The sequence below is a fragment of the Trichosurus vulpecula genome, chromosome 8, assembly GCF_011100635.1.
Source record: "Trichosurus vulpecula isolate mTriVul1 chromosome 8, mTriVul1.pri, whole genome shotgun sequence".
Taxonomy (NCBI): Eukaryota; Metazoa; Chordata; class Mammalia; order Diprotodontia; family Phalangeridae; genus Trichosurus; species Trichosurus vulpecula.
In genome coordinates, this window is record NC_050580.1 from 75,626,488 (window position 1) to 75,638,095 (window position 11,608).

General features: G+C 48.6%; 1 protein-coding gene across 1 annotated transcript; it reads right to left on the minus strand.

Moving 5' to 3' along the window:
* Positions 1 to 8,674: 8,674 nt before the first annotated feature.
* Positions 8,675 to 11,180, minus strand: NKX2-3 (NK2 homeobox 3). The gene is made up of 2 exons (XM_036737260.1): positions 10,826 to 11,180; positions 8,675 to 9,363 (listed from the first exon to the last, which is right to left on the minus strand). The coding sequence occupies exons 1-2, from the start codon at positions 11,178 to 11,180 to the stop codon at positions 8,675 to 8,677; spliced, it is 1,044 nt and encodes a 347-aa protein (XP_036593155.1).
* Between the last annotated feature and the right edge of the window lie 428 nt (positions 11,181 to 11,608).

Here is an 11,608-nt window from a genome sequence, read left to right on the forward strand (position 1 = left end):
CTGGCTCTAAGACTGGGGTTCTTAACCTTGGCTATTGTCATGGTCCCCTTTGTCTGCCTGGGTCAAGTCTATGGATTCCTTCTCAGAAGAATGTTTTTACAAACACAAAATAAAATACATCCATTTATAAAGGAAACCAATCATATTGAAATACAGTCATCAATTTTAAAAATGTTTTAAGGAACCAAGTTCATGGATCCTGTTTAAGAAACTCTGCTCTAAATTTTCTTGCAGCTAAGGCAGAAAGGGAAATCTCTGGGGCTCAGGACCACAGTCCAGAACTTAATTTTCTGATCAAAGGCATACAGAGTAACCTGCAGAATCAAACTTTACCCAAGAACCAAAGTTAGTTTTTCTTATAAAGAAAACAAGGTAACAAAACAATGAAATGCCATTCAAGCAGAAATTCTTATATCACCCCTCCACAAATGCAGAGGGTCAGTCATAAGTCATCAAGGCATTTTAGATAATATCAGCTGGAGACATTGCTTTCTGACCATTTCACTTAGGAGAAGAATAGGGCTCAGAGAATCTAGTTAATATGGTATTAAGTCAATCAACCCTGAGATATCATTTTACACCTACCAGATTGGCTAAAATGATAGACAAGGAAAGTGACAAGTGTTAGAGGGGATGTGGAAAAACCATATTTGGATCATTTTACAATTCCACCAACACTGTGCTAGTGTCCCAATTTTTCCACATATAATAGACAAAATAACTTTTCCACTCAAAGACATTCTTAAAACAGTATTGCTTTTACTGTGCACAGTTTTCACTTATTATGTCCAAAAGGTATAGGTATTTATCTGTTATAAATAATCCAAATTAACTATAAAGGACATATGAAGAAGGACACTATCTGTATCCAGAGATAGAATGATGTATAGAATAATTTTACATCTGTATCTATATCTATATATACCTATTTGTGTTTAATGGTAGTCATCTCTGGGGTGGGGTGGAAGGGGAAGGAAGAAAAAAATTTTTTAAATTATAATTGTTGTATATTTGAAAGGAATAGCAAGTTGTGCATAGTAGATTAGCAGTTTCATGTACAATCATCTTTTTATTGTACTACACTATGGAAATGTTTGGTTTACTCCATAAATTAAAAATAAAATTAAAAAAAATAATCTAAATGAATATGACCATAAGACTGTGTATCTCAGATAGGAGATATCCTAAGGAATCTTTTGATTGCTGCTAGGTGATTGTCAATTCACAGTTATATCCTCTAATAAATACCTTTCAGGCAAATAGTCTCTCTTTCTAGGTAGCTAGGGATAGAGTAGAGATCTTACTTAACATTCTGGAAGATCCGAGTTTGAATTCAGTCTCATACTTATCAAAGTCACACAGTGACTGGGCAAGTCACTTAGTCTCTGACAACCTGTTTCCTCATGTGCAAAAAAGTTTACAACAATAGCACCTACCTCCTAGGGTTGTGAGAATCAAATGAGATTAATATTGTAAACCTTAATGCACTATATAAATTTTAGCCATTATTAAAATGTGAACCATGTGCTTTTAGGTTCCATATGTGAGGGACACAAAGCTGTCTATTAAGGAAGTTTAAAAGGCAGACTTACATTCTTCCCAAGACAGAAGACCAACCCTCTAAGGTGTGGGTACCTTCTGGCACAGCCTGTGTTTTCTTTCAAAAAAGAGTACATCTTTGGATTTTCTCAATATCTTGCCTAACTCTTTGATTAAAATACCAGAGTTCTGTACCAGATAACAAGGGAGAGGTCACTTTAACTTCTTCCTCTTTTTTGACGCTGGCTGCCCTTTCCATAAAAGAACCTCAGTATTGTTCCTGTGGAATATCTGATTATTTCAAGAAGCACTGGATCCAGAGGGATTCACCTTATGATGTTCCTCCAAAGAAGACCTCACATTTACAAAGTACTTAACCATTTGCAAAATATATTCCCAACAACAAAACTGCAAAGAAAGTAATCCATGTATCATTCCTATTTTACGGATTCATTTTAGAAAATATGTATTAAATCTATGATCCAATGATTAAGCTTATGATCCTATTGTGTCATGTAAAAGCCACTGTGCTAGGCCCTAGGGATACAAAAATGAAACTGGTCCTGCCTTCATGGCATTAACAATCTACTGGAGGTGGGATATTTACACAGAAATGTAAATATGAAGTCACCTGAGGGCTAATTTATAAACAGAGAAGCAAGAAAAGCTTTGCAGAGGTGATTATGGCTGAGGAAATTGTAGGTCAGAGAGGTTAAATGAATTGACTATCATTATATAGTGCTACCCTATGCACAGTTCCTCTTGCACTCTCATTGGAAAAAAAGAAGAAAAGAAAAACAAAGCCCTGGTAACAAAAATGCATAATTAAGTAAAACAAATTGTTGAGTTAGTCCTGTGTCCCAGAAAAATTGGTGGACTTTTCCTACCAACTTACATCCTCCAACCAGGCTATTATTCTCTCAAACTGAACCCAACAGACAGCCAGCATGAGAATTTGTTTTACTTGACTATGCATGTTTGCTACAAGAGCTTTCTTGATTTCTTTGACTAGAAAAGTCTCTCAGTACATTTACAGTGTGAATCAATTTACAAAAATAATTTACACCTTACTTTCCATAAATACACTTATCATATAAACGTAGGCCCACTGGAGTTTGCTCTAGAACAGAGGTGGGGAAACTGCAGCCTCTTGGCCACATGTGGCCTAGGTTCTCAAGCATGGCCCTTTGACTGAATCCAAATTTGAAGTTTGAGCTTGAGGACTTAGAGGGACCTAGAAGACCACATATGGCCAAGAGGCTGCAGGTTCCCCACCCCTGCTCTAGGCCTTCAAACCCTTCTTGAGTCTATATTCAATTTATAATGTTTCCCCCTCCTGAGTGAGAAGGTGATGAAGCCACCAAATTTCCTTAGTGTTGTGATACAAAGTCAATTCAACATTTCTGCCCATGTGGTTCTATTCTTGGAGATGACTATTATTTTAGTCTTCGGATGATTCAGAATGTTCTGTGGCTGCAAAACTATGGAAAACCATAATCTCAGAATAATAAAAAATTGTAGGAGTCTCAAAATGCAAAACACATAGTGTGCATAAACCAACTGCAGAAGGGTATAAAGAATATTACTAAGGATGTTTATGATTGGAAAAGAGGTGGTTTTCTCACGTAGTACGTGATGGACAGTCCCCAGTACCTTTAAATTATTTGTTTCGAAAATAAACCAATTTCACTAATGAGTTGCCCAGATCCTCTTTGGTGTTCCTACAGAAAGGCATGGACAAGAACTTTTTAAAGTTAGCTTTGTTTTCCAGAACAGGCGGTGAACTTTTCCTACTAACCTACATCCTCTACCCAGTCTGTTAATCTCTCAAACTGAACCCAACAGACATAAGAAACAAGAAAGAGAGTGGGTTCATTCTTGGTGAGCTGCTTGAAATCCCAGAATTAAAGATCTGAGAATCATCACTGCTCACTCTTCAAGGGATTTTTTTTTTTTAGTATACCTCCTTAATAAAAAAGGGAAACCGTACCCATTACATGCATCTTGGGAAACGATCTCGTCTGAGAAATTGGAGGAGCGGTGGGATATCCTCTCCACTTCCTCTAACTTTCTCCCTCTCTCCCTCACCGGTGTTGACCTGTAGTCCATGGGTAGTTTGGGAGTGAGGAAGAAGAAATCGGGAATCGCTCCCAATCTGGCTGAGTAGAAAATAATCGAAAGAGGTAATCGCATGACAGACAGGGTTACCCGGGGTGAGCAGCTGCTGGGATAGGATCCCTTAGTCAAGGCTAGGGACAAGGGCATTTTAGGAAGTAAGAAGCATATGATGTTTGGGTTTCCAAGCTGAAAACAAGCCCAGGCCTCTTCGACGCTTTTCCAGCGCCCGGTCTAAGGGACAACGCTAGAACTTTGGGCGTACTTGGTGCCAGGGTGGGCTGGGGAGTTAAAGTTCACGGTGGCCTGGGCAGAAGCTGTCCATCGGGGCTGTCACCACTACTCCCCGAGCACCTGCTCGGCCGTCTCTGTGAGGCCTTTGAGAAATTCACACCCAACACACTGCCTCCTAAATGCTGTGAAGTTACGAAGCAGGCCTCCCTTCTTAGGGCTAAGGGCCCTAGAAGTTCGTGGGAAGGAGCCCTGAAAGTTCACTTTGGGGCCCTTGAGGATAAGGAACAATGGAAGGGAAGGAAGAGGATTTATAGAAAGTCCTTCAACCAGACCCCGCTGACTGCTGATTCTAATCTAAAGTGATGAGGGGGCCAAGCAGCCTCGCTCCCCACCCACTTCATCTGCGGGGAGGGCTTAAGGTCACTTCTGCTTTTCCCTTATTGTACGCCTGCGCTTGCAACTGGCCTGCACTACCTCTGTCCCTGCTCCTGCTCCAGACCGCAGATGCCTGGGAGATTTGCTTTTAGCTCTTAACCCTTTGCTCTATTTCTCCTTAGTAATGGGGACAAGAGGGTTAAGAGTCTTAATTCTTCACTATCTAGGCACATCTGAGCTTACTTTGGGAGCTCAACAAATCAGCATTCGCTGTGAACTGTCCTGCCTGGTCATGAGGCCCAGCAGTTTAGGAATGGTCCTGGGGAAAAAAAATTAACCTTGGGAAGAGAGTTAAGAGAACAGACAGTCCACCAGGGGTTTTAACCTTAAGTCTGGGTCCCTGAACTTGGATGGAGGGAAAAATCAAATCTTAATTTTCACCAATCTCAAAGTAAAAGTTAGCATTTCCTCCAATTACTGGGGGGGGGGGGGGGCTTCTGAGAAAGGGTCCATAGGCTCCACCAGACTGCCAGGCGAGTCTTTGACACAAATAAAAGATTAAGAACTCCTGATCTAGAGTGAGCCACCAGGGCATCAGAGCCTGCCAAGGAAGACTTTTGCAGTGAAAGAACTCTAAGGTGATGCTGAGTGCTCAAAGATTGCACATCCTAAAGGCGTCAGGTAAAAGTCCCGGAAAAAGGGACTAGCTAGGTCTGGTCCAGCCTGGGCTCAAGCACAAAGGAAAACGCAAAAATAATTTGGAAACCAAATAACCAAAAATTTCCGTCGCCGATATAAAGTCTCTTCGTGGACTAGCGAATAGAGGTCCGGAATTGCAGTCAGAAGACTTGGGTTCAAATTCCTCTCGGCCAATATACTACAGGTGTGACCATGGGCAAGTAAGTCATTTAACTCTTCTGAGCCTCAATTTCCTCGTGGAGCTTGTAATATCATACCTCTTGGGGCTGCTGCAAGACTCAAAGGAGATAATGTGTGCAAAGTGTTTTATATACGTGAATGCATAAGGAGATAACGTACTTAAAACCCGGCAACTGCGTGGGAGACACGAGGGAGTGAGATCAGTAGGAGTATGAAAAAGGATCATAGGGGATGGATGGGGAAAGGACTGAGCAGCAGGGTTAGCCATTTAGGGCATCCTAGGGAAAACGTATTGCTACTAAAACTTAAACGTAAGCTAGCAATAGCTTCCATCACAAATACCTTATGAAGTCGGCCGCTCATGGGGCAAATACTATTTGAGCTGAAGGTCAGAAAAGTGAGCGCGGCTATTTAGTGGCAGAACAGGGACTCAAACAGGGACTCAAACTTCTGGCTCGGAGAGAGCAATGCACTTTCTACTCCTCCACTCTAGACCCCAAAACACCGAGGACGTTTTCTGTTGCAAGTTTTCGAATTTTCCCCAGAATGCCGCGGATGGCGACTGCAAGACCCAGACATGTTCTGTTGTGCCTAAAACTCCTTTCTTAATTCGAATCTCATTCCTCCACCTTTTCTCAAAGTCATTATCACAATTACTAGCACCCGGCCAGCTGGCTTTGTACTGGAGGTGGGAAGAGAAGAGTTTGGGGATTTTTTTTTATTTTTTAGAGCAAACCGAGAACAGAAATAAGCATTTTCATCCCACGGCCTCAAGGATTGAAAATCCTCGATGCAGTAACTTGGGGGTCCAACTCAGCTACTACTAGAAGGAGTCCTTGTTGGGAGGTCCCCTCCCCCCCGCTAGTCTCCACCTTCCTCTCTCATAACTTGCCAGCACGTGCCTAAGGAGCTCCCCCAATCCATCTCCCCAACCTGGCCCCAGTCGCTGTCAGAAGTGGTGGTGGTGGTGGGGGCAGGAGATTTGGAGGGTGGCTTCTTTAGAAAGGTGTGACCGGTCCAAGAGATTGAGGGACCGAGGGTGGGGGTGGGCAGCTGTAGAGCTGAGAGTGAGAGGCTGGCCTGCGGAATGGAGGGGACGCTATGAGCTGCGGAATCCACTGGAATCGGCCTCAGAGGGAGGCACCGCCTTTCCAAGTCCCGCATCCTTCCAGCACCGCCCCCCACCCCCATTTAACTGAGCGAGCTGCTGCCTGGGCGGTCAACTGAGATTCCGAGAGCTCCTCTCTCTCCTTCCCTCCCCCTCCTCCTCTTCCCTTTCCCTCTTTTCTCTAGCCTCATATCCCCGCTGCATACCCGGCGCTGTCCCCTCCCCGTTACCCCTTCCCCCGCCCCCTTCTGTAAAAGCGAAATTGCTAAACTTGTAGCAAGAATGACCCCACATTCAGGCCGCCGCCTCCCGCTGAACCTCTCCGCTCCCGGCTCGGCCGTGGCCTTAATCAGTGCGCCCCTCCCTGCTTCCCGCCCCAACCTCCGCCCCCCCCCTCCCGCCGGCCTCCCCCTCTCCACCCAGCTCACAAAAAGTGGGGAACAAAACCCCCGCGCATTTCTCTGTCCCTCTGTTCAGTAGACTGCTGCACAAAGCCCCCGCTCTGAGAAGCAATAGGGGAGCTCTGGGGGGACGTCAATCCAGACGCGCTGGGGTTTTTGTTCGTGCAGGGGACCTCGCCTTCCTACCACACCTTTTGTTCTGGACTCCAATAAAAAGCCATTCTTTCCGCACCTTCCCGGCCCGGAGCCGCCTTTCAGCTTGGCCCGGCCCCACAATGGCGCGGCTCTCTAATGCCTCCCCATTCTCCCGCCTTGGCACGCTCACAATCGGGCCGTGTGGCAGGGCTGCCCTCGCACAGACATTCTCCGCAAGTGACTGGGAGCCCGACAAAGCCTCAGCTCCCGGGGAAAGAGCAGAGTCCGGCCCTACCAGGGCTGGGGCAGGGGGTGGGGTAAGGGGAGTAGGGAGAGAGGAGAGAAATGAGGAGGGGGGGTACATGGGCAGTAGCGAGATAAAGCACCCCCACCTTGGGTGTAAGGGTCGGCTGGGAGGGAGGAGCAGCTTCCCGGCTGGGTTCCGGTCTTGCGGTGGCGATTTGTCAGCTACTCCCGAGCCTTTCGGAGCTTGTGACTATTGAGTTTTAAGGCCGAGAGTTTGAGCCCCGAGTTCAACGTGGCTCCACCTCAGAGTGGTATCATCTATAAGACTGGGGAGGGCAGGGAGACAGAAGAATAGGGGACCAAGGCCAACAGAAGGGTCGGAATTTTTGGCTGCCCAGCGCAGCCGAAATTAGGTATACGTTTAAAAGAGGCTAACGAGTCACGGTGACAGGGGCCCTATTTTACCGCTAAGCATCCTACGCTGCAGGGCTTTGGAAAGAATACGGAGAGGGATGCAACCCTCATTTCTCAGTTCTCCTTTCACAATAGATTTAATTTCCTCTTCGACTCAATAAAGTTTCTGTAGCCGAATATGGATTTGGAAATATTGCACCTTCTTTATTAATTCCTGTAGTGTATGGCAGCTGGTGTGTACACGGTGTGTATATAGGTATATATATTTATAATATGTGCTGGATACAGAATATGGAACAGAAAAGAAACAAAGTAACACCTTCCTGGGCGCCACGGGCTACTCAATTTGTTCAACCCACGAAACCCTTTGATCTGGTAGCCTGCTCTGCTAATCTGCAAATTAGACTGGAAAACTCGGGAGTCCTGGCTGGCGCCTGCCCTGGGGCAGCCCTAGAGGGGAGGCCGAGGACTCTCTCTCAGCCTCCCGAGAAGTGGGCGAGGATGCTCTTAGGACCTACTTCTCTCCAGCACCCCCACCCCCCACCCCCAGCCTAGCAAATTTGCCTGGGGGGGTATGGAATGGGGGTGGGGAAGGGTACTACCGAAAAGGACAGTTAAACCGCTCGTTAAAAGACTGTTGTGTTTGTGGGGGGTGTGAAGTTAGGTCCTTTTCTGAAACCAGATTAGACTGAGAGCTCAGAAAGGTAGCAAAGTGAGAGGAGCGAGTTTGGGGTCGGTCGCTCATTGCCAGTTTCTCCCCTTCATTTTGTTTTCTTTCCTCTCTAATGCTAATTCTTCGTGCATGCAGAGGGAAGGCTGGGGAAAAGGAGAATTCCCTTGGGTCTGGCGCTTCGTGAGGAGTGCATCCTATCACTCTCCGCCCCGGGATGCAGGCTAAGAAGAGCAGCCCAGCCTCTGGCCTGTTCTCTGAGCTTAGCTGCGATTGGCCTCAAACAAGTCGCTGTTACATAGTATAGCTTTAAGTATATATAGACCATTATTTCTCCTCTATGCCAAATACAGTCTGATGTGGTAGAAACGGGGAGCCCTGCTTGTCCTCTCTGTCCCCACCATTTCCGGTCCCGAGTCAGCTGCACTTTGAGCCCTGGGGCCGGGAGATTTCTTTAGCGAGGGGACGCTGCCAGGTCCATCTTCCCCGGCCAGGTCTTTCCCGCCCTTCAGTCTGAAGAATACCCTGCAGGCTGCTCCAGAGCCTCCCTGCCCGCCCCTACCAGGCTCGGATGCCCTGCAAGGTGCCCTGGGCGCAGGCAGGCACTGTGCTGCCCTGGTGGAGGCTCTGGAGGGGCTGCGCTGCACCCCCGAAGCCTCCCAGGTTGCTCACGTTCACAAAGGGGCCGCCTCCTGCCGCGTTGCAGGCCGGCGGGATGGCGGCGGCCGCGGCGGCGCCGCTGCTCGCGGGGTAAGTGCAGCCGTAGTTGCCACTATAGGCTGCGGCCGCGGCCGCAGCGGCGGCCGAGTTCCCGTAGCCGTAGCTCGGGAAGCCGTTATAGGAATAAGGGCTGGCGCCCACGCTATAAGGAGCGTTGTAACTCTGTGCCCCACTGATGCAGGGCTTCCCGTCCCGCACCAACACTGGCACAGCCACCCTCCTGGGAGGCGGCGGGTGTGGGTGCGTCCCCATCTCCAAGGACTTGTCCTGACGCTGCCTCTTACACTTGTACCTCCGGTTCTGAAACCAGATCTTCACCTGTGTAGACGTGAGCTTTAGGCTACTGGCAAGATGCTCCCGCTCTGGCGCAGACAAATACCTCTGTTGCTTAAATCTCCTTTCCAGCTCGAAAACCTGAGCCTGAGAGAAGAGGACCCTGGGCTTTCTTCGGCTGCGCTGCTTCGGCCTCTCGCTCTCCTCGGCCTTACACTCTCCTGCCTCCAGCGGCTTCTTCAGCGGGCAGCTTTCTGAGGAATGAGCAAAAACAACAGTGTTCCTTAGCGTCCCCCTCAATCAGCCTTGAAGCACCATCTGCGCAGGAGGGACTGATTGTCAGGGCATCGGTGTGCTAGTGTGTGCCTGTATCTGGGACCATTTGTGGCTCTGGGGCGAAGGAATACCTTCCTGTGCTTGAAATGTGCATCACCCCTTTCTGTTCACTTCCTACTAGGGGAAATCAACTTCGAATACATTTATTCAGTGTCCCAAAAACCAGTATGTATGATATTGTACACTTACAATTAAGTGCAATGTCTGTATAGTATGTGAGTGGGTTGTGAGATGTGTTTGTATTTACACTTTGGAGGTCTTCCTGAATAGGCTTCATACTGCTGTGCAAGTAAGAATCTTGGTGGTTAGAAATTTCTGTGTGAGTTTCTAGTGGCCATTATCACAAGAAGCAGACAAACCCACAGAGGTGTGTGTGTGTGTGTGTGTGTGTGTGTGTGTGTGTGTGTGTGGTGTCAGCTGCAGATAGGTTTCAGGCCCAGGTTTACTGCCAGCTCCACACCAGACTCTCCTCAGGAAAGCAACAGGGCCCAAGTTCCTCATGTAAAAGGGGGCTGGCCTGGATGACCTTTAATGTCTCTTCATCCCTTTCAATGTGGCTCTATGATTCTATGCTTTTGACAAAGTCTCCCCACAAATCTTATGAAGGATCTTGCTCAAGCTCTTTCTCCAGAGCCCAGTTGAGTGGTCCCTGGGGAAGCCAAGGGCATCTTTACAGTGACACAAAACAAAGCTCTCAGAGTTTTCAGCTAAGGCTTGAAGGCTGGGCGCTACAAGGCCCAGGCCTGAAGTTGTCCTTTCATACCACTTCCTAACAGCTCAGGGGCTGCCATAATAGAGCTCCCCAAATCGACCAGATCTGACCTCTATGTCTGCATTGTGGTTTCTGAGTAAGAGCGCCCAGGCTGCCCCGGGGCTGAAGACCGACAGTCTGGAGGCGTGAGAACACCTCTCTGACTCTGAGGGATAGCGGGAAGGAGAGGGAGCTTCCTTTTTCTATTGCACTAAATTATCAGCTTTGGGAAAGGAAAAACAACCAAAAACTACTACTACTGCGCATAGCAAGTTCTCAGGCCGGGGGCAAAAAGCCTGCTGGCAGCTACAGCGTCCGTGGCATTGCTCTCTAGGGGACCTCCCAGGCTCGCGGGAACGCGCCCTTCCCCACACTTGCGGTTTGCAGGGTGACAGCCTCGCTCTCCAGTCCGCGGCTGAGGTTTTCGGGGTCACCTCTTCCCCCAACCCCCGCCCCTTGCTCCCTCGCAGGTACCTGCGTTGTGTCGGAGCTGTCGCTGCACAGGACTGGGGCCTGACCCCCACCAAAGGCTAAAGGAGCGGGAGGCCCTGCTGGCAGTTTATGGGAGGTGTGCGGGCCTCCGCCTTTGTTCCAGGTGTGCGGGCGCTTTTCCTGCCCCCTCTACTCACTCTGGCTCCTGTCCCTCACGACCCCGTCGGCCTCCTCTTCTTGGTCCTTGGGCCCGCAGGAGCCGCGGAGGACCGTGTGGACATAGCTCTCGGGACAGATCCCCGTCTCCCTGTGGTTCTCGGCTGCGGTTATTGAGTTTAAATAGGGCAGTTTCTCTCCCTCCTCCACCTCCTCCCCCCCATCAGAAAATTGGGCCGCCTCCCGCGCTGCCAACATGCAGGAGGAGGCCGAATGGAAATGCTGCTCCAAGTCCGTCTGCAAGTGCCCGCCGTGGTACTGTTGTTGCTGCTGCTCCAGATTCAAAATGTCTTTGACAGAGAAAGGTGTGGAAGTGACCGGACTTGGTAACATCATCAGAGCAACTTAATTGCTCAAAGCAAATACTCAATAAATCCTCGACGGAGGGGCGGGGAAGTGGTTCCTGCTGTCCTCCTGCCTCTACCTCTGCTGCCGAATAGGACTTTTGACAAACGATGGACGAGGTCCTGCTGCAGTCTAAATTGCCTCCATTAGCCTGGAACCAGGGGTCTGGGTTTTGTTACAGCCACTGCAGTGACTAGGAGTACGGCTCAGAAGCCGCCTCTGTCCCTGGTCAAAACGTCACGGCGGGGGCTGGGCCTGTTCCCCGGGCTTCTTCGCTATTGGCTTAGGTGGAGGCTAGCCACGCCCCCATTGCCCCTTCCAGAGAACCCGCAGTCCTACCAGAAATAGAAATTGACTAAGGAGAGAATCGGGAAAATCCATGGCTTCCTTGAGCAGGGCCCGGGCCAAGCCGCTAGGTG